The 25,690-nt window shown below is 41.7% G+C and overlaps 1 protein-coding gene across 21 annotated transcripts in view; it reads left to right on the plus strand.

Moving 5' to 3' along the window:
- The window catches only part of EPB41L1 (erythrocyte membrane protein band 4.1 like 1), a 231,146-nt gene extending 207,373 nt beyond the window's left edge, over window positions 1–23,773 (plus strand). For 19 of the 21 annotated variants that reach the window (XM_061631572.1, XM_061631565.1, XM_061631571.1 and 16 more), the window contains 11 exons: window positions 1,810–1,908; window positions 7,496–10,261; window positions 10,864–10,971; window positions 12,278–12,664; window positions 13,758–13,841; window positions 14,334–14,414; window positions 14,744–14,797; window positions 16,883–16,978; window positions 17,367–17,447; window positions 19,429–19,545; window positions 20,600–23,773. In XM_061631572.1, the coding sequence (XP_061487556.1) occupies window positions 1,810–1,908; window positions 7,496–10,261; window positions 10,864–10,971; window positions 12,278–12,664; window positions 13,758–13,841; window positions 14,334–14,414; window positions 14,744–14,797; window positions 16,883–16,978; window positions 17,367–17,447; window positions 19,429–19,545; window positions 20,600–20,608 (3,882 nt within the window). In that variant the 3' untranslated portion in view covers window positions 20,609–23,773. The remainder of the gene's footprint in view (window positions 1–1,809; window positions 1,909–7,495; window positions 10,262–10,863; window positions 10,972–12,277; window positions 12,665–13,757; window positions 13,842–14,333; window positions 14,415–14,743; window positions 14,798–16,882; window positions 16,979–17,366; window positions 17,448–19,428; window positions 19,546–20,599) is intronic. The other 2 variants (XM_061631582.1, XM_061631583.1) reach the window with 2 other exon arrangements.
- The last annotated feature ends 1,917 nt before the right edge of the window (window positions 23,774–25,690 follow it).

Below are 25,690 nucleotides of genomic sequence, written 5' to 3' on the forward strand. Positions count from 1 at the left end.
CAGGATAATTATGGAGGAAACCAGCAGAAGGGAAAGCAATATGCTTCTGAATAACAGTTGCTGGAAACCACAGGAGAGGAGAGTGCTTATAAACTCTGATGGAATGAAAGAATGGGCAGCTTCAGAGGCATTGAGGCCCACATGAAGCTCCCAGGAGTTAGTGAGCTTTAAACAGTGAGCAAGTAAAAAGCAAATTCATGTTAAAAGCTTTGATAGCATAATCTGATAGTATTGTGATGATTACAAGTCATAGTGTTCTGACAGCAAAGCACTGATCATCTTCAAAGAAAATGTGAGAATGCAGGACAGCAGTTTTACAGACATGAGCATATAGGTAGTTAGCACCCATTTGGCATACCTTGTGACTTTGGAAGTTGGACTGAAGCATGTGTTTCACTGTCATGAGTTTATTCTAGGTTTGCTTTATTATGCTTGTGGTATACCAAAGCCAAGGCTGAAAAGGTTTGTATGTTTATGGGTGTTCAGACTTGAATGAGAGGTTGGGCTAGAAAATTCTTTCATTCTGCCACCCATCTTTTCCATCAATAGATTCTAAAATATCTCCATGGTTGTTATTTGAAAGTGGAATCTGGAGTCTCGGAAAACTACATGGTTATAGAAACACCCAAAAAAATGACATGTGATTTTAGGGAAGCAAAATTAATAGTTTATAAACCATTGGCCTTAGCCGGAGTAGAACAACTCTAAAGAGAGATGTGAGCATTTATCCTTTATGGAATTTGTTTTCATGGGCAGATATGCTGCTAGCATTCAGCTCCTTATAACAATTGCTGATTCTGTTATGGTGCAAGGCTTTGGTGCTTCAAAGAACTTGGTTCGAACAAGGACTAAACTAAGGACAAATGGAAGCTGGAAGTGTTGGGGCCAAATTGATTGAGGCAGCCAGGTTTATCACTTATGCTTCTGCCCTGTTTGCACACAAGCTGGGATGGAGGTCTGATTTTCACATCAAAATGGAAGCATAAATGAGGAGTGATGAGTCCTGTCCCACTTATCTCTCTTGTCCCACTTACCTCTCCACATTCTATTGCTTAGGACTGTTTATTCACAGTTCAGCTCCAATAAAAGAAGTGAACCAAGCTAGGGAAAAAGTGCCTGAAGCCTGTGCTTTTTTTGTGTTGGAACTTACAGGTATGGAGTGCTGTCACCTCTTTTTTTGCTGCCCATGGCAGCTATTTTGTGCTAGCACACACAGCACTTTTACCAAGATATGAGTACCATCACCTCATTTTTTAACATAACAACAACAAAAAAGCAGTTCCTGAAGCAGAGGAGTGTAATGAGGTAAGGGTGTGAGGAGAAAGAGGGTTGAATTCCTCTTAGCTGCCCACCCCTTGTGCTATTTAAAGTAGGCACCCCACCCGTCTATATGTGAATGGTGGCAGACATGGCATAAACAACCATGACTGCTCCCATCACTCCCATCACTCCCATCACTTCTCTTAGATTGCAGAATATTCCTGGGTCAAAGAGGAAGATCTGCCTGGGACTGAACTTGAAAGCTTTATGATGGAAGCTGGCTGGATCACTTTGTCTTCAAGCATTATAGGAGAGAGAAGCAAGTTCAGTAGGTCATTGCTTTCCTCACTGGCACAGAGAAGGCAAATGTTGAAGGAAAGAGTGTTTTCCTGTTAAAAAATTGTCAGGGAAAAGTGTAAGATGAGAGTGTGAAAACTCCAGGAATGGAGTGTATGCTCCTTACTTTATTTACTGTCTGTCTCTCTATCTCTCCCTGTCTGTTTCTCTGTCTCCTTGCCTTGGGGTCTTGGGTTTCCCCTCCTGAAACAGATGTCAGAAGAGGATTCTCCAGAGGATCTGTCATCTGAGCATGGAGCTGCTTTAATCATGGAGTCATTTACACAGAAAAGCCTTGTTTCTTCTCCTGAGGTTATCACCACTCTTTCAATTTCTCTCTCTTTTCTGTACCTGCTTCCCTTTCATTTTAGTTAGAAATATTTAGGCTGCAATCCTGTTACCCATTGACCTGGGAGTAAACCCACTGAACTCAGTGGGACTTTCTTCTGAATAGATGTGGATATTATTGCAGTGTTAATTTCAATTGATTAGCCAGATTTAGCAAAGGCCAGTAAATTAGGGATTCATTTGGAATGTATCCAAAATAAGATAGGATTATAAGGTTATTCCATTTTACCCAGTAATTCTTGGTGTTAAAGGCAGATATGGGGTTAATATAGAATATTGCCCTGACAGTGGTATGTTGAAACTCTTGAAATGATTGTGAGGATAATGTTGGAACATGCATTTGTCCTTAGCCAGTAATTGAAAAGGACAACTATCTGAAAATTAGCTGTAATGGAAAGTAGTATTGGAAATGTATTTAGTTCCCAGTTAATGGATATGCATGAACCCATGATGATCAGTGTTATTCAAATGTGCCTCTTGGCCTCTTATTCTTCCAAATGATCACTTTGCTCAGCAATAAAGATCTTGGTTATCTGAAGGAAGGGTCATAGCTCAGTGAGAGAACACATGTTTTGTATGCAAAAAGTCCCAGGTTCAATCCCTGATATCTCCAGGTAGGGCTGGGGAAAGACTCATATGTGAACCCTGGAGAGATTCTGCTTGTCACTGTTCACATTATAGACCTAGATGGACTAACATCTTGATTCAGCTTCCTATGTTCCTATGAGGGGGAAAAACATTATCTTGATTACATGTAATGCATTCCACCTAAAATGTTCCTCAGAACTTCTCATGAAGTTAGATAAGGCCAAATAGTAATTCTTCACTGTCTGCTATTTAAAGTGGATATACATGAGAAATTACATTTGGGCAATATTTTTACCAAATAAAGGTACAGATATTTGGTATGCTTTTGAAATATAGAACACCATGTGACCCCTCGCATGTAACACCGTTGCTAGCCTCTAGACCTTCGGACTGGACCCCTGGCTTTCTGAACTCTGCTTCCCTACCTGGACAATGCTCTTGGACACTGCTACTGGTTAGTTTGTCAAGCCTTTCTTTGCCAGCCGGCCTCCGTTATCTGCCTGGCCTTGACTGATTTATTGCCCAGCTAACTGCCGGCTGCTTTGTCACTGCCCAGCCCCTAGCTCTGAAGCTGACACCCACAATCCAGCATGACACTTCTTGTTGTTGAATCTTCCACTTGGCCAAAACAGACAGACAAACCTAGGCCTTTTTGGGAACAGACCATTGGTCCATCTGGCTCAGTATTGTTACACTGACTAGCAGTGGCTATCCACAGTTTCAGATGGGGAGAGTGGGGGGTCTCTCCCAGCCCTATCTGGAGATGCTGGGGCTTGAATCTTCTGTATGCAAAGCAGATATTAACTCAAATTTATTTTTGCATCCTGGGTAGATTGTAAATAGCATAACAAGGACAGAGTGAGATGAAACCATTTGATGCTTAACCTCGTAGAAGTGTAGGCATAGAAAATGGCTAGAACTTCCTGTTGTTGATATGTTGTCAGAATTACAGTGACTTGTCCTAATTGTCAGAGTTATGGCTTGTAACTTGGGCAATGAAATGCCATGTTGTGGTCTGACCCAATAGTTGTTTATATAGGCAACATAGTTCTCAAACCAATTCGCTCTGAAAGCTAGTTCTTAAGTTGGATTGGAGAGCATGGACAGAATTCATGCTAGTTCTGAATCTGGTTTCTGGCATAGCTTTCAAGACATCGTTAAAAGAGTATGCAAGGCCTTAACTTCAGTGCTTTGGCCCAAGACCAAGTGACAGAGGTGTCTTCTGGTAGATAGTGGAAGAGAAGATAGTCTAAGAAACTATATTAAGGAGAGGCAAGCAATCAAACTTCGTTGATTCATCTCTAAAGTGCAGGTGCCCAACTATTCTCCGGGCATGGCAATCTAGGCAGCTGCCAAACTGCACAGCAATTGGTTTCCAGGAGGCAAAACCTGACATTGTGGGGGTGGGGAAATTTTTCAGCCCAAGGGCTGTATTCTCTTCTGAGCAAACTTCCAGGGGCCACTTGCCAGTGGTGGGCAGGGCCAGAGACAAAAGTGGGCAGAGCAAGGAACGTGAGGTTTACCTTTGTACAGCAGGGTAATTTCAACACAAATGCACAAGCACAGACCCCTTGCTATCCACTATCCAGGCAAGCAAGAAGCATTATCCAAGTTCAAGGACATCCTCCAGGCAGGGAAAATGACTCAAGGAGAGTGCAAAGCGGGGCCAGTGAGGAGCATGGTCTGGGGAGGTGTGATCTGTTGAGAGTCCCAAGGGCCAGAGAGCTTCGGCTATGGGGCGGTATACAAATGCAATAAATAAATAAATAAATAAATAAAGAGGCCTGGAGGGGCTGCATTTGGCCCCCAGGCCTGAGGTTTCCCATCTCTGTGATAATTGGCTAGGATTTGTGAGTGAACGTGTAAGTTGGTGTTTCTAGAAGAAATTGCACAACCACTTCAGCTCATGTCAAACTCTGCACTGATCCCATTGGAACAATAAATTTACCACTTCAGTTTGGTTATCTGAATAAGCAGAAAGGCATGGTCACAGGAATGTCACTTCCCTGTTATTATGGCTCCTGGTTATATGTGTAACATCTGTAGGCTTCACATCAAACACATATTGATCTCTACTCAACAGCCTTCACACTCAAAACTCTGTGGCATCGAAAACTCCATGTCAGGTCTCAGTGCAAGGGACAGTGGGTTGGATCCAGATTAAGTTAGTTGCACTTAGGAAGTCCCATTTAAATAGATGTGAAAAAGAACTCACGACAACTTTAATCCCACTGATTTCAGTGGGACATATGTGCAGCTAACTAACAGCACGAATGGAACCATGTCCACTCAGAAGTCCTATTTAATTCAGTGGAGCTTACTCTTAGGTAAGTGGACTGGATCCAGTCCTTTATCACTGTTTACTGCCATGGCCAAAGAATAACTAGCAACCCTCAAGATGGATGCAAATAATCTGTTTAGATGGCATCTTATCAAAAGGGGCTTCTCACAAAAAAAGTGGATTTTTAATTGTTGAAATTCCTATTATAAATGCTGTATTTAATTAGAACTGACTTAGAACATGCAAGGAAGTGGCCAACTGCTTTCACAAAGACAGAGCTATTACAAAATCAATGTCTCCAGTTCTAGTTATATAATTTATTCTGCAAATGAAGCAGGAAAGCTCATCATGTAGCTATTTGTTTGCATGAACAAACACAGCAGATCACAAGTAGAATAGGATAAACAGCTCATATGGTTTGTGTGGGCTGAACAGCTCTTTTCAAAATCTGACAGAAGATGAATATATTTAACACTGCAGTAGTTTGCCTTGATTGTTGTATGAATAGTCTGATGTGTAGTAGGGATGCTTGAGGAATTTGTTGCAAATTCCTATATGAAATAACAGAATCCATAATTCTTGACTAATATGCAGATCGGAACTTAGCTATCCAACAGATTCCACAGTTCTCTGAATATTGCAATGTAGTTCTCAACGTTTTGAGAGGACATTTTTAGTTTGCAGATAAGTGTAGGAATGGAATTATGGGTAAAAACATGCATAGGCCAGAAATACATAGACAGGTCCATCTCTAATCTCAAATGCAATGGTGCAAAGCAAGTTTGATTTCAAGTTTTGGAGCAGAGCTGTGGTGTTGGATATAGCCCTTTGAAGCTACACATCAAAGGCTTGATGTATGAACTTTCAGACTTGTACCTGTGTGTACAATTGAAGGATTTTTAAAGAACAACTTTATATGAGGCAATGTGCATAGAATGTATGTCATCAGATTTACTACATGATCCCTGGTTGGTTAGGGCCAGTATGCATTGCCTTCACTCTAAATCCATTTGGTTTCCCCTTACGGACATAAGCATATAGCCAAATCTGATAGGTCACATGGTGTTGGTGTGATTACTGTGTGATCCCTGATTTGCTAGGAAGAAGCTCTATCCAAACTGAAATTCCCCCAAAACAGAAATGGAGAAAGGAAATAATGCCAGTAAACATCTTCAAGAAAGCGTTTCAGGGTATAGTTCTGAAATGGACAGAAATGTTTGCCTCCACTCAGGTCTTCCTAGAGAGGTTGGATACCATGTGAAGTTACAAAAGTGTCTCGCCCCATTTCATTTGCTCTCTCGGTGCAGAAAATCTGAGGCTGTTGCTGGAGCCTAGAAAGACAGGGTACCACGGGACTTTCAGTATATACTCTTGTTACTGAGTCAGTAAGTTAAAGGGATTCTTCCCACTCCCATCATTAATGATGTGCATCATTCATGTACATAGATGTATTGAGACATGATGAATCCCAACAAACATCCCTGCGAAAATGCAGACCCTAGAGAGAAAATTGGAGGTTTTGGATATACATACACAAAGATTATTAGTCTTGTTAAAGTAACTTGACCTATCAACTTATAAAGTAAGTATATTGAGTGCAGGACATGGAATAATGGGCTCAAGTTACAGGAAGCCAGATTTCGGCTGAAGATCAGGAAAAACTTCCTAACTGTTAGAGCAGTATGACAGTGGAACCATTTACCTAGGGAGGTGGTGTGCTCTCCAACACTGGAGGCATTTAAAAGGCAGCTGGACAGCCACCTGTCGGGTATGCTTTAACTTAGTTTCCTGCATTGAGAGGAGGAAGTTGGCCCCTTTCAACTATTCTGTGATTCTGTTCTGTGATTCTATATGATTATATACTGTGCTTGTTTGTTGTTAGATATGTGAATAATTAACATGTAGTTAATTGAAACCCATATTAAGAGTATTGTCCAACTTGCTTTCAGATCTGTCATATGATATAAAAATCAACAGAGCATTCTCTGATAAACATGTCTATAATTGAAAAGTTCCTATTAAGATCTCATTCACATCTCCTAGCCAAGCTCTTTGAAACTTTAGAGCTTTATTATTCATTTAATTATGGCATTTTTATGCCGCTTTTCAGGTGGACCTCACAAAGTGGTTTACATAAGATTAATAGGGTCAGAAGCAATTTGAATAGCATTGAATATGAACTTTTTAAATATCTAAAAGCGAAATAAATTCCCATTGTTCTCACAAATATACATTTAAATTTGATCAAGCTGCACTGGGATTGTGTAAATGAGAAGCTGTAGAACAACTGGCCATTTTTTTTCCCTGTTTTAAATCTTACACTAGAATTCTGTCTTTTGGTCATGAGAGCTTGAATTTCCAAATCTTTAATCCAGTAGTGAGGATCACACAATGATGATCATGTTGCTACTGTTTTGTGGTAAACCTCTGGCTTCAAGCATTTGCCTCTTAAAATTCAGTTCTCAGTCCCAGTCTCAGAACTCGGTTACTGAGATTTCATCATCCATTTAGTCAGTGACAAACATCTCCTTACAGGCATCTATCTCAAGTTGTTTCCTGAGTAGTAGTAATATGGCTTAGTTAATACAAGGATATTGGCAAGACTCTTGTTTCATGTTAATGATGAGCTGTTCAGGTAATTTATGTTTAATGCTAACTCTTCTTGCTCCAATTGCAATGCAGGGTTCAGAGCATTGGGTATTTATAGAAAGAGAAACTTCTGAGCTGGAAGAGCTAGCACTAAAACAAATTATTGAGACCCAGAAAGAAGAGGCACATGCAGGTCCTTCAGAGAAGCAACCGGATTTGGACTTATCAAAAGTGACTGCTGCAGTAGGGGGACCAAAAGGAGCAGCAAAACAAGCAAGTGAGGAAAGCAAAGCACAAATTCGCAAAAGAGCCAAAATGATAGCCAGTCCAGAAGATTTTGATTCATTATGGGAGGATGATGTGTATGAGGGAGATAACAGGAAACACTCTTCTGAGACAGACAGTCAGACAACAGAGGAGAGAGATGAGCAGAAAGACAAAATGGGGGCAGTGGTAGTAGCCTCCACCACACCTGAGGAGAGAGAAGGACAGAAAGACAAAATGGGGGCAGTGACAGTAGCCTCCGCTGGACTTGAGCAGCCAAATGGCCATGTCAAAAGACCAACGGAAAATAGTACCAAACTTGAAGGTTTCCAAGTTGAAGAAGGACAAAAGCATGCTTCTTCTTGGCTACAATCTCAAAAAGAAGAAAGCAAAACTATAATAATAGAACACAGGGCTATTTTGGACAAGGAAGTGTTGAAAACTACCGCAGATTCCGAGTCTGTTAAAGCTAAGGTGAAACTGAGTGATAAGATGGTATCTTCTGCTGCAGAAAGGATCATCTACTTGGGTTCCGAAGAAGCTGACAAAAAAGATAACAATATCAAGGAAATACCTGATAGAGAAAAACCCTGCTCATCTGAAGAGAGGCAGGAAAACCAAACAGAGATATCAGATGAAAAAGAGAAGAGCACTAGTCTTGCATCAGTTGCAGGTGAGATCATGGGAGATGAGTTCCAATCCAGGTTGCCTACATATGGTGGAGGAAAAACAGAACTCAGTAAATCAATCATAAAATCAGATTTGCCAGACAAAGATATAGAGGATGGTAAAAACATACATCATTCATCAACTCCAGATAAAAAAACTGTGGAGCCAACTAATTATGGAACAAAAGAGTATAGGGAATCCAGTGCATTTCCTTCCATAGAAGAATCCAGGCAAAGAGTTTTCCATTTATCAATGCCACAACTAAAAACTGGATCCCCAACAAAAGAAACAGCAGCTCAGCTCTTCTTTGAGCAAGAACAGAGAGCAGATGAAATTCACTGTACTCTCCAAGAAGGTAGAGAAGAATCTAACAGGAAGGAGACTGCCACTGCCACAGAAAAAGTGGGTTTGATGTTCAGAGCTTCAGGAACTCAAAGGGAAATAAATAAATTCGAAGAAACGGAAACTGGTCAAATATTTCTCCAAATGGAAGCTATCGAGATTACAAAATCCACCCTGAGTTTCTCACCACCACAGTTTTCTAGTATGACAGAAATTTCAGGTGAAGAGCAATGTAAACCACAGAATGCAAAAGCAGAAGAATTAGCCCAGGATGAAAGCCTTGATTCAAACAAGCCCCCTCAGGGCAAATTCTCTGAAGTTCAAGAGCAAGATCAAAAGAAATGCACCAAATCAGAAGGATCTACCAAGGATGAATACCTTGAATCAGAACTGTCAGCTAAAGAGAAGAACTGTGAATTAGAAGCTGTAGACAAAGACAGATCCCTGGAATGGAAAGATGCTGCCAATGCCAACTGTATTGAAGTGGAACAGATGACAAAAGATAAGACCACTCTGCCAAAAGAGTCAGCTAAAAATAAACCATCAACTTTGGATAATCTCTTAGAGTTGAAAAAGATAGCTACGGATGGATCCTCTGAGACAGAAGAGTTAAACAGAGGTGCATTGGACGAGTTGGCTAAAAGGAAACTCCAAGAATTGGATAAATGCACAAAAGCAGAAGGGTTAACTATGGATAAAATGAAAGCATTGAAAGGTCCAGCTTTGGATGAACACTGTGAAACAGATGAGTTGGCCAAAGATAATCTCCAAAAAACAGAGGATATAACTCTAGACGTGGAAGGGCTGGCCCAGGACAAATTCTCCATCTTGAAACATCCATCCAGGGATGACATTTTATCCCAGCCTGACTCTTCTGATTCTAAATCTCCAGAATCAGGAAGAACATCCCAGGATAAATCTCTTTTGAAAGAAGAAACTGAGGCAACACGTGCTATCTCTCATAAGACTGGGCCACCAGAAAGGAACAAAGAATGTGCTCATCCTGATCATGCCTCAGCACAGGGCAGGGAAGAATCACACACTGATAGCAAGGAAAAGAAACCAGATCTGGTGCCAGTGAAGTACATAGTATGTGGCATAGATACTATTGCCCCACCTAAAAAACATAAGAACCATGGGGGCACATTTGATCAGAGAAATGAGACAAACCAGGAAATCTCTGTAGCTTCTAAAATCAGGATGTTTGAACAAGGAGAAATGTACAGTCCACTTTTTGATGAGCAACATGCAGCCCCAAAAAGTTTCTACGAGGGTTGTCCTGGTAGTGAGACACCAAAGGACCCACCAAGGATGCAGATAGAGCTACAAACCGGTATACCTTTACAGGGCAACTGTGCAAAAATTAAAGTGACCTCGGGCACTTTGGATGACAAAGTAAATGATCCTGGAGAAGCATTGGATGTGACCTACCTAGCCGTTACACAAGGAGCAAGTGAGGGAGAACCATCCCAGCCTTCATCTTGGAAGGAAGAGATTTCTGTTGGATCAGAGCAAGAAGCAGAAGGGGATGTTGAACTGGGTTCTCCTGATTCTGGCTGTGAAATCACTTTGGCAGAAGCTGTGGTAACTCCCCAGATGAACTGTCCCAGTGGAAGTTCATAAAGCATGTTGTGTGACTCATCTTTATGCATCATGCGCCATGGCTTCAAACATGGCCGTTGACTGAGAGCCTCTGCTTGCATCCCCTGTCCTTTCTGTATGTGTGTGTGACCTGGCTCAGTTGCTGAATGCAAACCTGCTGGCCCAGGCAGCTCATCAGCTTTTGGATTGTTATTTTACTCTCTCTGTGTGTATGTGCGTGAGAGAGAGAGAATTCCTGGAGGTTTGGCTACTTGGAGAATGTCAGCTGCTAACTTGAATCCAGGCAGAGTATTGTGGAGTTGCAACAGTGGTGGGGTGGGAAGGGGTGACACGCTGAGAGCGTTGTGTCTCTCCCATACCTCCACGCACACACCTAGCAGCAACATTCTCACGCTTCCAGCTTCTTCCTTTGCTCTCTTGATTTTGATATCGGTTTTTTTGCTTGGCTTGTGAGCCCCCCCTTTCTCCCCCCTGCCTTTGTCAAGCTAGTGGCTGGCTGACAAAAATAGCTTCCCACTGCTCCAGCAAGGCATTAGCTGAGTTCCTTTCTACTCCTTAAGACTAACCCCTTTTCTCTAATCTAGAGCAAATTTCAAGAACCAGCTTGGGAAGAAAAGGATTTGTCAGGCCCATCAGTAAAAGCCTCCCCGAAAGAAGAGAGTTTAAATGCTGCTGCTCCAGTGGCCCCTCAGGTCTCAATAATGTTTTACTAACTGCTTGTTTTTGCGGTGTAAAAGCTCATCCTAACCACTAGAAAGTTGTGTGCCACCACCACCTTCTCCTGCTTACTGAGCTACTATATATACATATGTGTGTGTGTGTGTGTTTGTTTGTTTGTTTATTTATTTATTTATTGCACTTGTATACTGCCCCGTAGCCAAAGCTCTCTGGGCGGTTTACAGCAATTTAAATATATGCTTCTCTTCTGTTTGTTTTAACTATCTGTTCTCAAACCTCTCAACAAACTAGAAACCTGGAGAAAGCAAGGCGTAAAGAGATAGGACATCATCATTCATTTTCATCATCATAGCATCCAGATTAAAGGATAGCTTTTACTCCCAGGGGGATAGCCCACCCCCAGGTGTCATAAGGAGAATCACCATTGACTGTAGTAACTTTTGGATCAGTCCCTAACATAGGGAAATTCTTCATGAATGAATAATACAAGATGTTGCAGTAATGTTGTCGTGTGGAATATAGGCCAGTTTGGGGTGAAATTTCCATACTGATGTGGTTGAGACGTATGTGTAGCTTTCCAGGGAGCTAGGAGAGTGATGTCCCTTTGTTCTGATCTTTCTTGTCAATTACACTGATTAAAAAGTGCCTTGAGAAAGTTAATAAGGGATTTCCTTTGATGGCATACTGAGTCCAGAGATGCAAATGCTCACAGCATAGGCCCGTTCACACAAACACTGATATTTCAGGATAGCATCGAATATTCTTTGCACACTTTTAAAAATGAGCCTTAAAAGCACGTGGAAGTATAAGCAGTAGACGGACAGAAAATACCAAATGACCTGATCTCAGTGACCAGTATTCTTGCTTCTTCTGCAATATGTGCAACCAGATTGCCTTTTTCCCCATATCCAACCTTTTTCTCTTCTCTGCCTTCCTTTTTCCTTCCCCTCATCCCTGATAGTCTGTGAGCGTCTGAGCTGCTTTTAAATGTCTCACAACATTTGCTCTTTTGCACACAACTACGTTAGGCATAACTACCAATGTACCCAGTCATCTTTTGGGGATTAATATTTGTCAAAGTCATTATTTTACTTTCTCCTTGCAGTTTTGCAAATAAAATCAGAAAACTCTTTCCCTTTTCTCCTCCCTGCAGAGTATTTGCTGTGAGAAAAGTTTTGATTTTCATGCTTGGGATGTGTTGGATACCCTTTCTGTGATGCTGCTTCTCCCCTCCCCTCTCTCTTATTGGGTCCAAATATCTCTAACCTGTCATTCAGCACTTATAGTCTTAGCGTCTTTCCTCCCTTTTGTCTCATTCAGAGAGCGGGATTGAGGGAGGGCACAGAGGAGAAATCTAAGCCACCTCGGCACAGGGCCCCTGAAAGTGACACCGGGGATGAGGAGCAAGACCAGGAGAGAGACTCAGTATTCCTAAAGGACAACCACTTGGCCATCGAGCGCAAATGCTCAAGTATCACAGTCAGCTCAACTTCCAGCCTTGAGGCTGAGGTGGACTTCACAGTAATTGGTGACTACCACAGCGCCGCCTTTGAAGATTTCTCCCGGAATTTACCTGAACTTGACAAGGAAAAGAGTGAGGGAGAAGCAGAGGGTGTGATTTCTTCTGAGGAATCTGACAAACCAGCTGTCAGGCCGGAAGATTCTGCCAAGGATGGGGATAAGGGTCCCCACGTAGCCCCAGAAGAGGTACAAAAGGGAGCCATGGCACACAACTGTATCTCGGTGTCCTCATTTGCAGTGTTGTTTGTCTTGGCGTTTGCAATGCTTGATGGACTGTCTGTCTCGCATGTGTTTGAAAAGCACATCTATTTCCAAACAGCTTTTAAAAAAAGACTAAATATTTTTACCTTCATAAATGTTTGCATGATTGTTTTTGACATCCAGATGCATGTTTGTCTTGCAAGTGTCCTTATGTATCTCCTAACCATAAAGTTACCATCATAATTTAACCCACTGTATTTGCCTGACTGTTCCACCATGGGGTGAATTTTTGTGTCCTCTGTGTTGCATGAACTCAACAAACAATATGTGTATTGAAGAAATTTAATTTCTGTTTATAGATGTGAATATTAATGAGATGAGCAGTTTCTAAGAAGGTAGCTGAAGCAAATGACTATAGTCTACTCTGGTTCTCTCAAGTAAGATGTGGGGTGAGGAAAATTGTTATAGTGAGAATAGTCAATAGTTAACTGCAGACTGACTGAAAAATAAAGGTGAAAACAAATCAGACAGAGCAAATGCTGGAGAAAGAATCTAGAATTAAGGGAATCTTAGAACGGAGAATTTAGAATTAAGTTCTGGGAATCTAGAATTAAGCCAAATGTCTAGAGCCTCACACTTGGAGTCAGTATAAAGCTACTCCTTTCAATGGAATTGTGCATTTGAACTGCAAGGGTTTGCGTTAAAATGCAAAATTCTAAACTTTTCTTCCCAGTCACCATCCCCTTACCCCTTTTACTGTATGTTACTGGAGTCCTTATTTTCCTTTGCCAGTCCGAATTTTAATTCCATTAACTTGTCTTTACTGGAATCCCTTACTTCATCACTTAGCCTTATATTTTCAGTCAGTTCTCACTGCTGTTGACAACCACACCTGCACTTTGCAATAGAAAAATGCTTGAGCACAAGCCAAGCAAGTTCTATACAATTAAAATAACCGTATCCATGACATCCTACAGTGCAAGAATTAAAGGGGGGGGGGAGGTTGTACACAAATCAGCAATTTTGTGCAGTTAATTTCAGCATGGATTGTTGCTAAATTCTTTTGTTCCTTTGGTAGTCCTCCATGAAAACAGAAACTGTGAAAAAAGCAGAATCAGAAGCTTCTGTGCAACACAGAATCACTGCAACAGAAATTACACAGGTAACTTTAAAATTTTATTGCACTTGTTTATCTTTAGCACAGCACTATGGTCAAAGCATATACAACAAGGCGTTGCTGCATAATTCCACTGGCAAAACTGCATCCTAAAATCATGTCTGCACTGGAGGGTTGCTCAACTTTTGCTGAAATGTAAGGGATGGTGTATGTACTCAGATGAGATATTCTCTTGATTCATTTATAAGCCTATAACATGGCTGTGTTTTTTAATTTAAAAACAACAACAGTTCAATTATTTCTGATACTTCCCAGCACATTAAGAGTCCAATCCCTAACCAAGTTGTAAATCCAAGCAGGTAGAATGGGACTAGATTGATATAAAGGCATGTATTTTACCTTAATTGGATGGAGAATTGGGCTACAACTCTTTACTGGCAAGTGAAACAGAGCAAACATTCTCTTTTTAACCCTCGTAGAGACTGCATCTTGTGCTTAACTACAGGTTTCATTGACTGGCCAAGTTTTCCTTTTCAGGTTGATGGCACCAGCACAGATGGAAAAGAGACCATAACCACTTCCCACATTTTCAGCACAGAAACCATATCAACAACCTCAGTAAGTACCCATGAGGGGAGATAGGTGGGATCCAAGACTCTTTTACATCCCTCAAAACCACATCCAGCAACAACATAAGCCTTGTTCATGCATTACTTGTGTGTAGGGCAAAATTGTGTTGATTCGGAGTGAGGCATGCTTTTAGTCATTCCCCGGCTGTCACATTTCCGTCAACAATTGCATGTTGCACCTGCTTGTCTGTAAAAAGCCACAACAGACAAATTCCTGTTCATAGTATAAATTCTGTAAGTGAATGAGTAGTGGGCACTGTGTGATCAGGCCACCTGATCCTTCATTTGATGATCTTGGTTACATTCACTGTTTTTCAGGATCACAGCACCAAGCCTGGGAAGGCAGCAACAGAACTTCGCTCCATCTCTCCAGTGAGTTATTTTATCTCTCTGGGCCTCTGAAGTATAGCTATCTTAAGACCAGGGGTAAGGAACACATGTATAAGATTGCACCAATGGAATTTGTACTAGTAGACCGCTGTTAGCTAATTTATTTAAATAAGGAAACAACTAAATTAATATAATACTAGACTATAACAATGATCTAAGGATTGCTTTATACCAAGTCATAGTGGCTTATTTAGCACCCAGTGCCATTTACTTTTGGCTGGTAGTAATTTGCACAGGATCCCTGTGAGGTCATTTCAATCAGATATGCCAGGTGTTGAACCTGAGACCCTCTGTGTGCAAAGTATCCTCTCATTGAACTGTGACATTCCTTAATAAGAAGCAGACACTCCAAAAAACATGATGAAGAAGATTGTTTGACTATCAAGGACCAGAGACTTTATCTTTTGCCCAGTATTTATTTATTTATTTATTATACTTTTATACCGCCCCACAGCCGAAGCTGTCTGGGCGGTTTACAGTAACTAAAAACATATACAATTTAAAAATACATCTTTTAAAAACAATTTAAAACACAATTTAAAATTTTTAAAACAATATAAAACACATGCTAAAAATGCCTGGGAGAAGAGGAAAGTTTTGACCTGGCGCCAAAAAGATAACAGTGTTGGTGCCAGGCGCACCTCGTCAGGAAGATCATTCCATAATTTGGGGGCCACCACTGAGAAGGCCCTCTCCCTTGTTGCCACACTCCCAGCTTCCTGAGGAGTAGGCATCCGGAGGAGGGCCTTTGATCTTGAACGTAGTGTATGGGTGGGTTCGTATTGGGAGAGGCATTCCATCAGGTATTGTGGTCCCAAGCCGTGTAAGGCTTTATAGGTCAAAACCAGCACCTTGAATCGAGCTCGGAAACATACAGGCAGCCAGTGCAAGTGGGCCAGAATCGGTTTTATATGTTCGGACCGTCTGGTCTCTGTTACCAATCTAGCCGCTGCATTTTGCACAAGCTGCAGTTTCTGAACCGTCTTCAAAGGCAGCCCCATGTAGAGTGCATTGCAGTAATTAATTTGGAGGTTACCAGAGCATGGACAACTGAAGCCAGGTTATCCCTGTCCAGATAGGGACGTAGTTGGGCCACCAACCGAAGCTGGTAGAAGGCACTCCATGCCACCGAGGCTACCTGAACCTCAAGTGACAGAGATGATTCTAGGAGAACCCCCAAGCTACGAACCTGCTTCTTCAGGGGGAGTGCAACCCCATCCAGGACAGGTTGGACATCTACCATCTGGTCAGAAGAACCACCCACTAACAGCATCTCAGTCTTGTCTGGATTGAGCCTCATTTTATTAGCCCTCATCCAGTCCATTGTCGCAGCCAGGCACCGGTTCAGCACATTGACAGCCTCACCTGAAGAAGATGAAAAGGAGAAATAGAGCTGCGTGTCATCAGCATACTGATGGCAACGCACTCCAAAGCTCCGGATGACCGCACCCAACGGTTTCATGTAGATGTTGAACAGCATGGGGGACAGAACTGACCCCTGTGGAACCCCATACTGGAGAGTCCAGGGTGCTGAGCAATGTTCCCCAAGCACCACCTTCTGGAGGCGACCCGCCAAGTAGGAGCGGAACCACTGCAATGCAGTCCCTCCCACTCCCAACTCAGCCAGTCTCCCCAGAAGGATACCATGGTCAATGGTATCGAAAGCAGCTGAGAGATCAAGGAGAATCAACAGAGTCACACTCCGCCTGTCTCTCTCCCGACAAAGATCATCATACAGTGCGACCAAGGCTGTTTCTGTGCCAAAACCAGGCCTGAAACCCGACTGAAATGGATCCAGATAATTGGTCTCATCCAAGAGTGACTGGAGCTGGCCTGCCACCACTCGTTCAAGGACCTTGCCCAGGAATGGAACATTTGCTACCAGCCTATAGTTATTAAGATTTTCTAGGTCCAGGGAGGGTTTCTTCAGGAGTGGTCTCACTACCGCCTCTTTCAGGCAGCCAGGGACCACCCCCTCTCGCAGAGAGGCATTAATCACCTCCCTGGCCATGTTTTAGTGAAACTGGCAGTCTGTTGACATGGATGGTGCTTTGTATGCTTTTGCAGATCACCAGCAGTGCTGTTGGGAAAGAAGCCTTCACCAGTCTTTTTGGTGCCACCGCAGAAACTCTTTCCACCTCCACAACCACTCATGTTACCAAGGTAAGATCAGAGAAGAAATACTAGAATATCAGAACACTTCCAGCGTTTGAGGAGCATATGTTAAGGAAGAGCACCTAATATGAGACATGGTAAAATGTAGGCTTAATGCATTTTGCAGAAGGAAAAAAAGAGCCACGAGGAAGCTGTTCAAGGAAAATATTTTTCCTATAATTATGTGGGGCTTATGCAATTACATTGAATGGGTCGCCTTGAGGAAGTACTTATTTCTTATCTCCAACTTCATATCTGTAAAATGGGAATAATTGTGACAGACCTCACAGACTTGCAGTAGTTGAGTAATATAAGGGATGACTTACATCGTATTTTATATATTGGAAATACTGAATAATTATATAAGACTAAACATTTGTTGTTTTCCATATTTCAGACTGTGAAAGGAGGATTTTCTGAAACTCGAATAGAAAAGCGAATCATCATAACAGGAGATGAAGATGTGGACCAAGACCAGGTGTGAAGGAAGTCTAAATGAGGCTGTCAGTACTGTTAGAAAGTTTTTAAGAAGTGTTCCACCCCTATATTTATTGAAAGGTTAAGAAAGCCAGAATCCCCAAATCCATCCTTTCATATACATTTATTCTAGTTCTGAATATGAAGAAAGTTAGTGATAGAAATGAGGGTCTTGCATATCTGCATTGGTATATAGCAAACACCAGTACTGATCACCCTGTGACACATAGATTGGTGTCACAATTACATAAGAGGGAAAAAAGCATAAATGTGTCCTAATCCAGAGGTATACATGCATAGCATTTGTCTATTCACATGTAGCACTGATAGTCACATGTATCTGCTGACCAGATTGGATGGCATCATTCATCTGTTGTGGGTGAGGGAGAGGAGGTATAGGCTATAGGGTGTGGATTCACAGCAGGGATGGAAAGATCTGTCAACTTTGGTTCTCTCACTTCCTTATTTTTCCAGTCTTAAATTTGGTTCTCCACATTTCTGCAGTAATTTGTGGATTTTTTTAAAATCCTCATGAAAATTCTCTAGCATTTTAGTGCGAATTTCTCCTAATAAACACACTTTGTAGGCAGTTTCAATGTACACATTTTTGCAAGCAATCTCTCCTAATATAATGCTTTTGAATGTTATTTTCCCTCATATTTTCATTTTTATGCATACGCTCCCCTTACATATGCATTTTTGTAAACATTGGTTGTTTGGCTAACTACATTGCAAAATTTGAAAAAGTGAATCTTGAAGAATGCCTGTGTTTCGGTTCTCATATTGTTTTAAAAAGTATAAATTTGATAGATTTGGCTTGAAATGTGATTTTTTGTTCATTATTGCACATGCGTTCCCAATGGAGGGAGCAGAAATGCACACACAAGCCATATGCACTGGATGCAGAGACGACCCACAGGAGTGGCACACACAACACCCATCTTACATGCATTCCTGCTGATCTACAAGATGATCCATAGATAGAAGCCTACTTCTGGATCAGGGTAGTAGTTCACTAAGAATTACCATACTTTATTTATATTAAGATTTGCTGACTTGCCCAATAAAACCATTATGGGCTTCCTTCAAAGTGAACATTGGGGAAAAACAGCTTAAAAAACAGGATAAGCTGATATCAATGCAGTTGTGAATCCACAGATGTAGTAGTAGCAATAATAGTAATTGCCCTGTTATATATTAGAGCAGGGATGGCCTTGCCATTCAAAGTTAGGACTTTTAATAACTGTATAGAAAATGAAATTTCAGTCAGTACAGATTTTCTGACTCCTGCAGCTGTATTCCACAACATCCATTTACAACAGTCGCTGTCCAGTTGCCTGGGAAACAAATCTGAGTGTGTAGATTAGCTGGGAGTTGCAATGAAGATTGCACAACTACACAGAATTTTTGTCCAATCATACCACCATACACTAGAGGTAAGTTAGGACTGCAACATACAATAATCTTTTAGAGGAGATTTCTTAAGCATGTAGGCTTGTATCTTGAGTACAGAAGGAAGGTGACGTCTGCCCCGTCCTCTCATGGAGGACTGGGGGACCTTTCTGAACAGAATGTGATGAAGCTTGGGGCTGCTGGAGGGTAAAATAATCCAAAATTAGGAAAGTGGAATGTAGCTCATGTAAAGTGGATCTGCTGAATTTGGGCCAATTACCCAAATTCCCCCATGGCCCATCCTAAGCTGTTCAAGAGCTCCCCCCCCCCGTGTAGGGAATACAGGAGGGAGAGGAGGGAACTAGAAAGTTGTCTCCTGTGAACGTCTTTCCATTCATGGTTCTTAAGACCATAGGTTTGAAAGGAAAATCTGTGACAAGAATGTGAGATTTCTCTACCGGTGAATAGAGTCCTGTGCATCCCTAGTAATATTCATTTTTTCCTTGTTTCGCCACATGATCTTAAGTTGCTATCTACTTACAGCAAGTCAAGTGAGCCAACACTAAACATTCAGTGTTTTGTTTCTGCAGGCTTTGGCTTTGGCAATCAAGGAGGCAAAACTGCAGCACCCAGATATGCTGGTAACCAAAGCCGTAGTATATAGAGAAACAGAACCATCTCCAGAGGAAAGGGACAAGAAGCCTCAGGTGTGTATAGATGTGGGAAGTTGTTCCTATAAGATGCAGTACCTTGCTGACTATACAGGGTGATCAACAGAGGAGAAAAATGAATGATACACAAAGTGGAGGCTTTATAATTGTCAAAACAATGCTTCCTCTCAAAAGAGGTCAGGCCCCAAACATAGGCCACACCAATATGCAAATGGTGCTGCTTGGCTAGATGATTATCATGGCGGTGGGAAGGCAAAGTTGTGAGCAGTGGCATTTAGTTGTGTTCTTTACTTAGGTTTGTTACCTAAAGGGAAGGAGCCATAGCTCAGGGGTAGAGCACCTGCCTTGCATGCAGAAAATCCCAGGTTCAATCCCCGGCATCTCCGGGTAGGGCTGGGAGAGAATCCTGCCTGAAACCCGGGAGAGCTGTTGCTAGTTAGTGCAGACAGTATTAGTATTGAGCTGGATGGACCAATGGCTCTGACTTAGTATAAGGCAGCTTCCTATATTCCCAACCTTTGTAACTGAATGACCAGTTGTTTTCAGACTCTTAGAAGGAACTCGGGGGCTCCTTGGATGCTTCTAAGAGGAGCCTGCTTGGGAAGATTGGTTCTGGGAGATATTTTTTTAAAAACACAGCTTGCCATAATTATGTGGTTACAGGCAAGTGTTATGCCCTTTCTACAGCACATCACACAGTGTAACAGCTGCGACAGACAGACAGACCTGGCTGATACCCTGTGCTGACTGAAAACATACTCCAAAAACACATTTCAGAATCTTCTGCAATATGCAGAAATTCCAAAGTGGATGTGTAAAGAGTTCCCTGTCAAGTGAATATACATGGAAAGAGTTTTCTTTCAGGTGGGAAGTTTGAAAATTCAGTGTCCTAGCTTTAATCTATATACAGCAGGTTTCAGAATGGCAGCGCCTGTGCCTCACTTGGTATATCAGGGATGTACAAATCTGTTTGCACTGTTACAGTGAAAGCTGTCTCAGAAAACCAAACTGCCAGAGACAATCTCACTGCCTTGATAAAAAGGGTACATTGTGCTTACTTGATGTATTTACTTTCATTTTCCTTGCACAGGAATCTTGACCTTCGTGTTTCTAGAAGCTGGCATCTCTATTTTAACTTTGGAGTAAAGAAGGGGCCTTTATGCTGGATTCCTCAATGAGACATAGAACGTCCTGACTGCAAGAATAATGTTGAGAGACAAAAAAAATAAAAAAGGAATAGCAAATATATTATATATTATATATACAGGAAACAAAATGCATCCTTGCACTGCTGCTATATGCTGGAGATGAATTACAGACAGCAACATCAGCAACAAACAAAACCAACCACCTCTTCAAATAAATTGAAGAATTGACTGGACTGATCTAAAAGGAAAAAAAATCAAGATGGTAATAATATTATTAACAGTACAATAAACCGCCATTCTGCATGTTACATTTAAAGGATACATAACTCATTTGTTGCACACTGAATGGAAAAGCGAGAATGCTTTGCAACAAAGCAAGAATCAACAAGCAAAACAAGCAGAAATACAAAATGATTCCCTGCATAGGAATGAATCAAAAACCATTCACTTGTATAATTCTTGTTTGATTATTTTCTGATTTGGGATGTGTGGTGATCACCCTTTCTCCACTTTCATGCTGCTTCTGTTGCTTCATCTTTTTGGTTTTGTTATATTCCCCAACCTGCCCTTCCTTTTTCAACCTTTCTTCCCCTCATCCAGTTCTTTGTTCTGTGGAAGATCATTAAGACTGGATTTCACTTAAAACAAAACAAAATGTGTATATGATTTCTCATTGATCAAAATGCAACCTGTAGAGGTTTCATATGGATGTGCTTTTAAGTTATGTATATTCTATATAACTAGGGAGGGTGGGGAATGATATTAAAACAAATTAAACAGTGCTGATAAGTATGACAATGACATTTTTACATTATAATTATTTGATTGACTGTGGTTGATGTATTATGAGACTCTTAGATCATGCCAATATCCCATGAAAACAGAGTACCAGGGTGGGGGGAATCACCAATTCTCTCTGCTGGCCATTATTTGTCTATCACTCTCACCTGCTCTGTGCTCTTGCAAAAGGGATTGACATAGTGACAAAGTAGTGTTTGTAATTGGTTGGTTGGTGATAAGGCACCATTCAGCAACACGGAGAGGGAGTCAGGGGAAGACAGAAGGGATCAGTGTTACTGCAGCCCAGTTAGAGTCACTTAAATGTGCCAGTGTCTCTCTCCTCCCCTAGGCCTAAGAAACCGAGATCACCTTGGATACAAGTTGCTTCATTCACAGCTTTTCAGTATCTAGTAGTGTTTGATCTCTCAGACCCAAGTGTTTAGCTGCAGCAAAGCTATTATACCCTGTGTGCCAGTTCTTCAAAACTGCAAAGTTTGATTCCAAACCTAGTGGTTCCTCTAAACCTACTGGCTACAATACTCCCATTTTTAGCACAATATCTGCAATGGGTCTTGATAGCCCTCCAAGGGAAATGTGCAGGCTGAATAAGGACACCCACCCATCCCCGTCCCACTCACTGTATGCTACATAACTGCATTTGACCAGGGTGATTCTGCAGAGAGTATCCAGCAGGTGGGGAACCAGTGCAAAACAACATTCGTTCCTTCCAAGTCCTGTCAACTGTCTGAAAGTGCATCCACTCAGTTACAGAAAGGACTGACCAATGAACACCGTAAGGGGCAGACACTGCTCATGGATGAGGAAGGCATGAAACCTAATGCTCTGCTACAAATGGAACCTGGAACTTAGATGTTTTCCTTTACTGCTTTCCACAAATGGCTTTCATCCACTGTTTTAGAGTAGATGCAGAATGTAAGGGGGACAAATCAAAATGAACTAGTTTCCAAACAAAATAGTGGGGTGGTTCCAGATGTTAGAGAAGGGCCAACAAATACTGCACCATGCTTGCCTTTTCATCTTCCCTCCTTGGCATGCATTTGATAGCTGGAGAAGAAGAATGTTTAACTGGTGCCTGTGATTGGGACCTAGAGATCTTAGGGCAAAGGGGCCTCCTTGAATAAAGCCAACTGGGATAAAATGGGTGTATCCTATACAGTAAACTGTGTGCTACAGTAGAAAATTATCTACTGCCCACAGTTCTCTAAAACTGGATCTGCTTCTGGCATGCAGGCATGTCCTAAGGAAGCATTGAGAGCATAAATGGACATTTCTACTTCTCTAGTATCCAAATGTATGCTTGTCTCCCTGAGTTTATCCAAGGATTATTATTAAATTTTTTTCACCTCCTGCTGCTTGTAAGGATCATGTAATACCCCAGAACCAATAAGTAAAGAAATGACATACATACACATGAAATACATAGAACTGCACATTGTTCTTAAAAGAACACACACACACACACACACACAAACCTGGTGCCCTCAATTAAAAATTTACCAAGACCCAGGTGGATCTTTGCAAGATCATTATAGGGAAGGAAAAAACAAAGTTCCCTCCCAAACTGAATTTTGATTCTGACTTTCAGAAAAGGAAAGAACAAAATAACAGCTCAAAAGTCATTGTTGAGCAGCAACTCATGATCCCACTTACCCTGGAATACATTGGGATGAGTGAGTCTGCCACTAAAATGACATCAAAACCAATGTGCACAACATCAGAATCCAACCCTGGGCAATCAGAGGAAAGCTAAAACTTGTACCTTTGGATTCCTCCCACAGGTTGTGCAATGGGTAGCCATTAACAAAAATTAGGGGTGTTTTTGTTCGCCTAGCAAGGTGTGGCTTATATATAGATATCTATATAAATATATACATATATATATATATATAATATTTATTATCCGTGGTAGTGTTGAAGCCATGCATAATTTTTAAGGTCATGGCTTCCTCTTACCTTAATCATCCTTATTGCTGCCATCTGATAGAGCTGATCACTCTTTTTTCTTTTCTTAGGACTTTTCCCATTGATGGGGGTGGGAGACTACTGCTTGTTTGCACCTAGTCCCGTCAATTGGTTCCAAAACTGCCCTGCAATCGCATCTAATATTACTAATTCTTTTTTTTTTAATTTGAGAAGCACCTTACCAACCAAATGCAATGCTCTGTCATTCCTTCCTCTGGCCATCCCGCACCCCGTCCCTATATTTGTCCCCCACCCCTTTCAGTCATACCCTCTTTCAGTGCTTGGTGATGTATGCGTGTGTGCTCACTGTTCTTGTATTCAATAAAAGTGAAATAAATGTGTTTGATGCTCAACCACTTTGTGGCTTGCACTGACTTTACTCTTAAGTAGAAGGGCAGTGGAGACACTCGCAGGGATAGCTCTGGAATTCAGGATCCTATATTCTGACATGAACTGTTGTCACAAAGAATGTGAGAGGAGCTTGAGGCATTCCACAGAAGGGTGCAGACATAAATGGGAAGAGCTATTCGGATGACAACAATGGCAGAACACCATACTGTGAGACACTGTAACATAGTCCTGCCCTATATGTCTGTACTCTTGCACTAGTTCCCCAGCTTTCCAGTTCCCATTCCTGAGGTCACCTCTTATCCATGCCTATCCTTCGTTGCTCATGCTCAACTCTGCTGCTATCATTCCCATTTGTCTGTCCGATTTCAAAGTGACAATTTGGGTATGTTATCCCAATTCTGCCATTCTGATACTCACCTTTTTGGAGATCTCTGTCTATGGGTGGGAAGGCTGTACTGTATGGATTTTCAGTATGAACTATTTTGCCAGGTCTGCATCTGAAACGACCAACAAAATCTAGTGTGCATAGGGTGTTTTATATACATAAAAACAAACCAGCATTTTTTTGGCGGGGGGGGTATTGCCTGTAGATTGATTCTGACCTCCCTCTGCCTTCACTCTTCAAATGACCCGTGCCCGCTACAGCAAATGAAGATTTCCTCAGGTAAGCATAGGTGGTCTGCTTTTTTTTTTTAAAGTGGGGTGGGGAATCTGTGGCCCTCCAGCTGTTCTTGAATTCAGACTCCCCATCAGCCTCAGCTAGCATAACCAATGGGCAGGGATGATGGGGCTTGTAGTACAGTAAAATCTAAAGGGTCACGTTTCCCACGGCTGGTTTAAAGCACTGTTGTTTTTTACAATGAGACATCTGAACAAGAATACCCATCCGTTTGTTTTGAAGCTGAAAAACTGCTGCAGAGAGAGTGGTTTGTGACATCACAGGTGATCAGCCAATCAGCATTCAGCACAGCCCTTTCTGCTTCAGACTATCACAACATATTCCTCTACAGTTTGATCCTCAAGTTTATGTGTGTGGCACAACAAACTGTACTGTCCCAAAAGGGGTGTCTCCTGTTTTTCTTTCCCATGTGTTAGTCTATGTGATGCCCCTGTATTTTTATGACAGTAAATATGGTAAGTGCAGGTTTATTAAGGTATATATGGTAAGTGGATTGAGTTAGAGGGGGGAGTACATGGGTTAGAATGCTGGAGAATGCTGTATGATGATGGCTGAGCGTTTGAATGGCTGAAGGTATAAATGAGAGGATGACAGTTGGTTCTTTTTGGTGGGGAAGTGGTTGGCGATTGGTTGTGGTGTGTGGATTGCAGTTGGTTGTGGGTTGGATTATATTTGGCTGGTATTTAGGCAGAATATATAAGACTGGAAACATAAAGAGTGACACTATATGAAACCATATGCTTGTTGAACATTCCTAAAGTAATCTTGTTATTTCCTGGTGTTATCAAATAAATACTTTTATTAGTTTACCAAAAGCCTGATCCTTGGCTGGGGATACACAGACCAGAAGGGAGGGCAGGGTAATTACCAAGGCTGGAGGGAAACAGTATCAAATAAATGGTGGCAGCGGTGAAGGGAGATATTGTAACATCGTCAAGTATCCAGAGCAACCCAGGATTGTATGCTTTATAGACAAAGATACAAGGGGGTTGTGGACAGCAAGGGCACCCAGACACAAAGTAACAAGCCACAGGGAGACTAAGGCAAAGTCTCTAGCAGTATTGTTTACAGGGAGTGACTGGTGGTGCTGCCTAGCAGTGGGATCTTGTGAGATCTGTGCTAGGGTGAGCTAAAGAAAAATAAAAACTACGTTTCTCCCTGCTGGTAGCCACGGGTGGGAGTATCACAGGTGGTGCCGGTGGGAGGAACATTACAGTCTATTGCAGCAAAAGTAACAAAG

This window comes from Rhineura floridana, chromosome 6, assembly GCF_030035675.1.
Source record: "Rhineura floridana isolate rRhiFlo1 chromosome 6, rRhiFlo1.hap2, whole genome shotgun sequence".
In the NCBI taxonomy this organism is placed as follows: domain Eukaryota; kingdom Metazoa; phylum Chordata; class Lepidosauria; order Squamata; family Rhineuridae; genus Rhineura; species Rhineura floridana.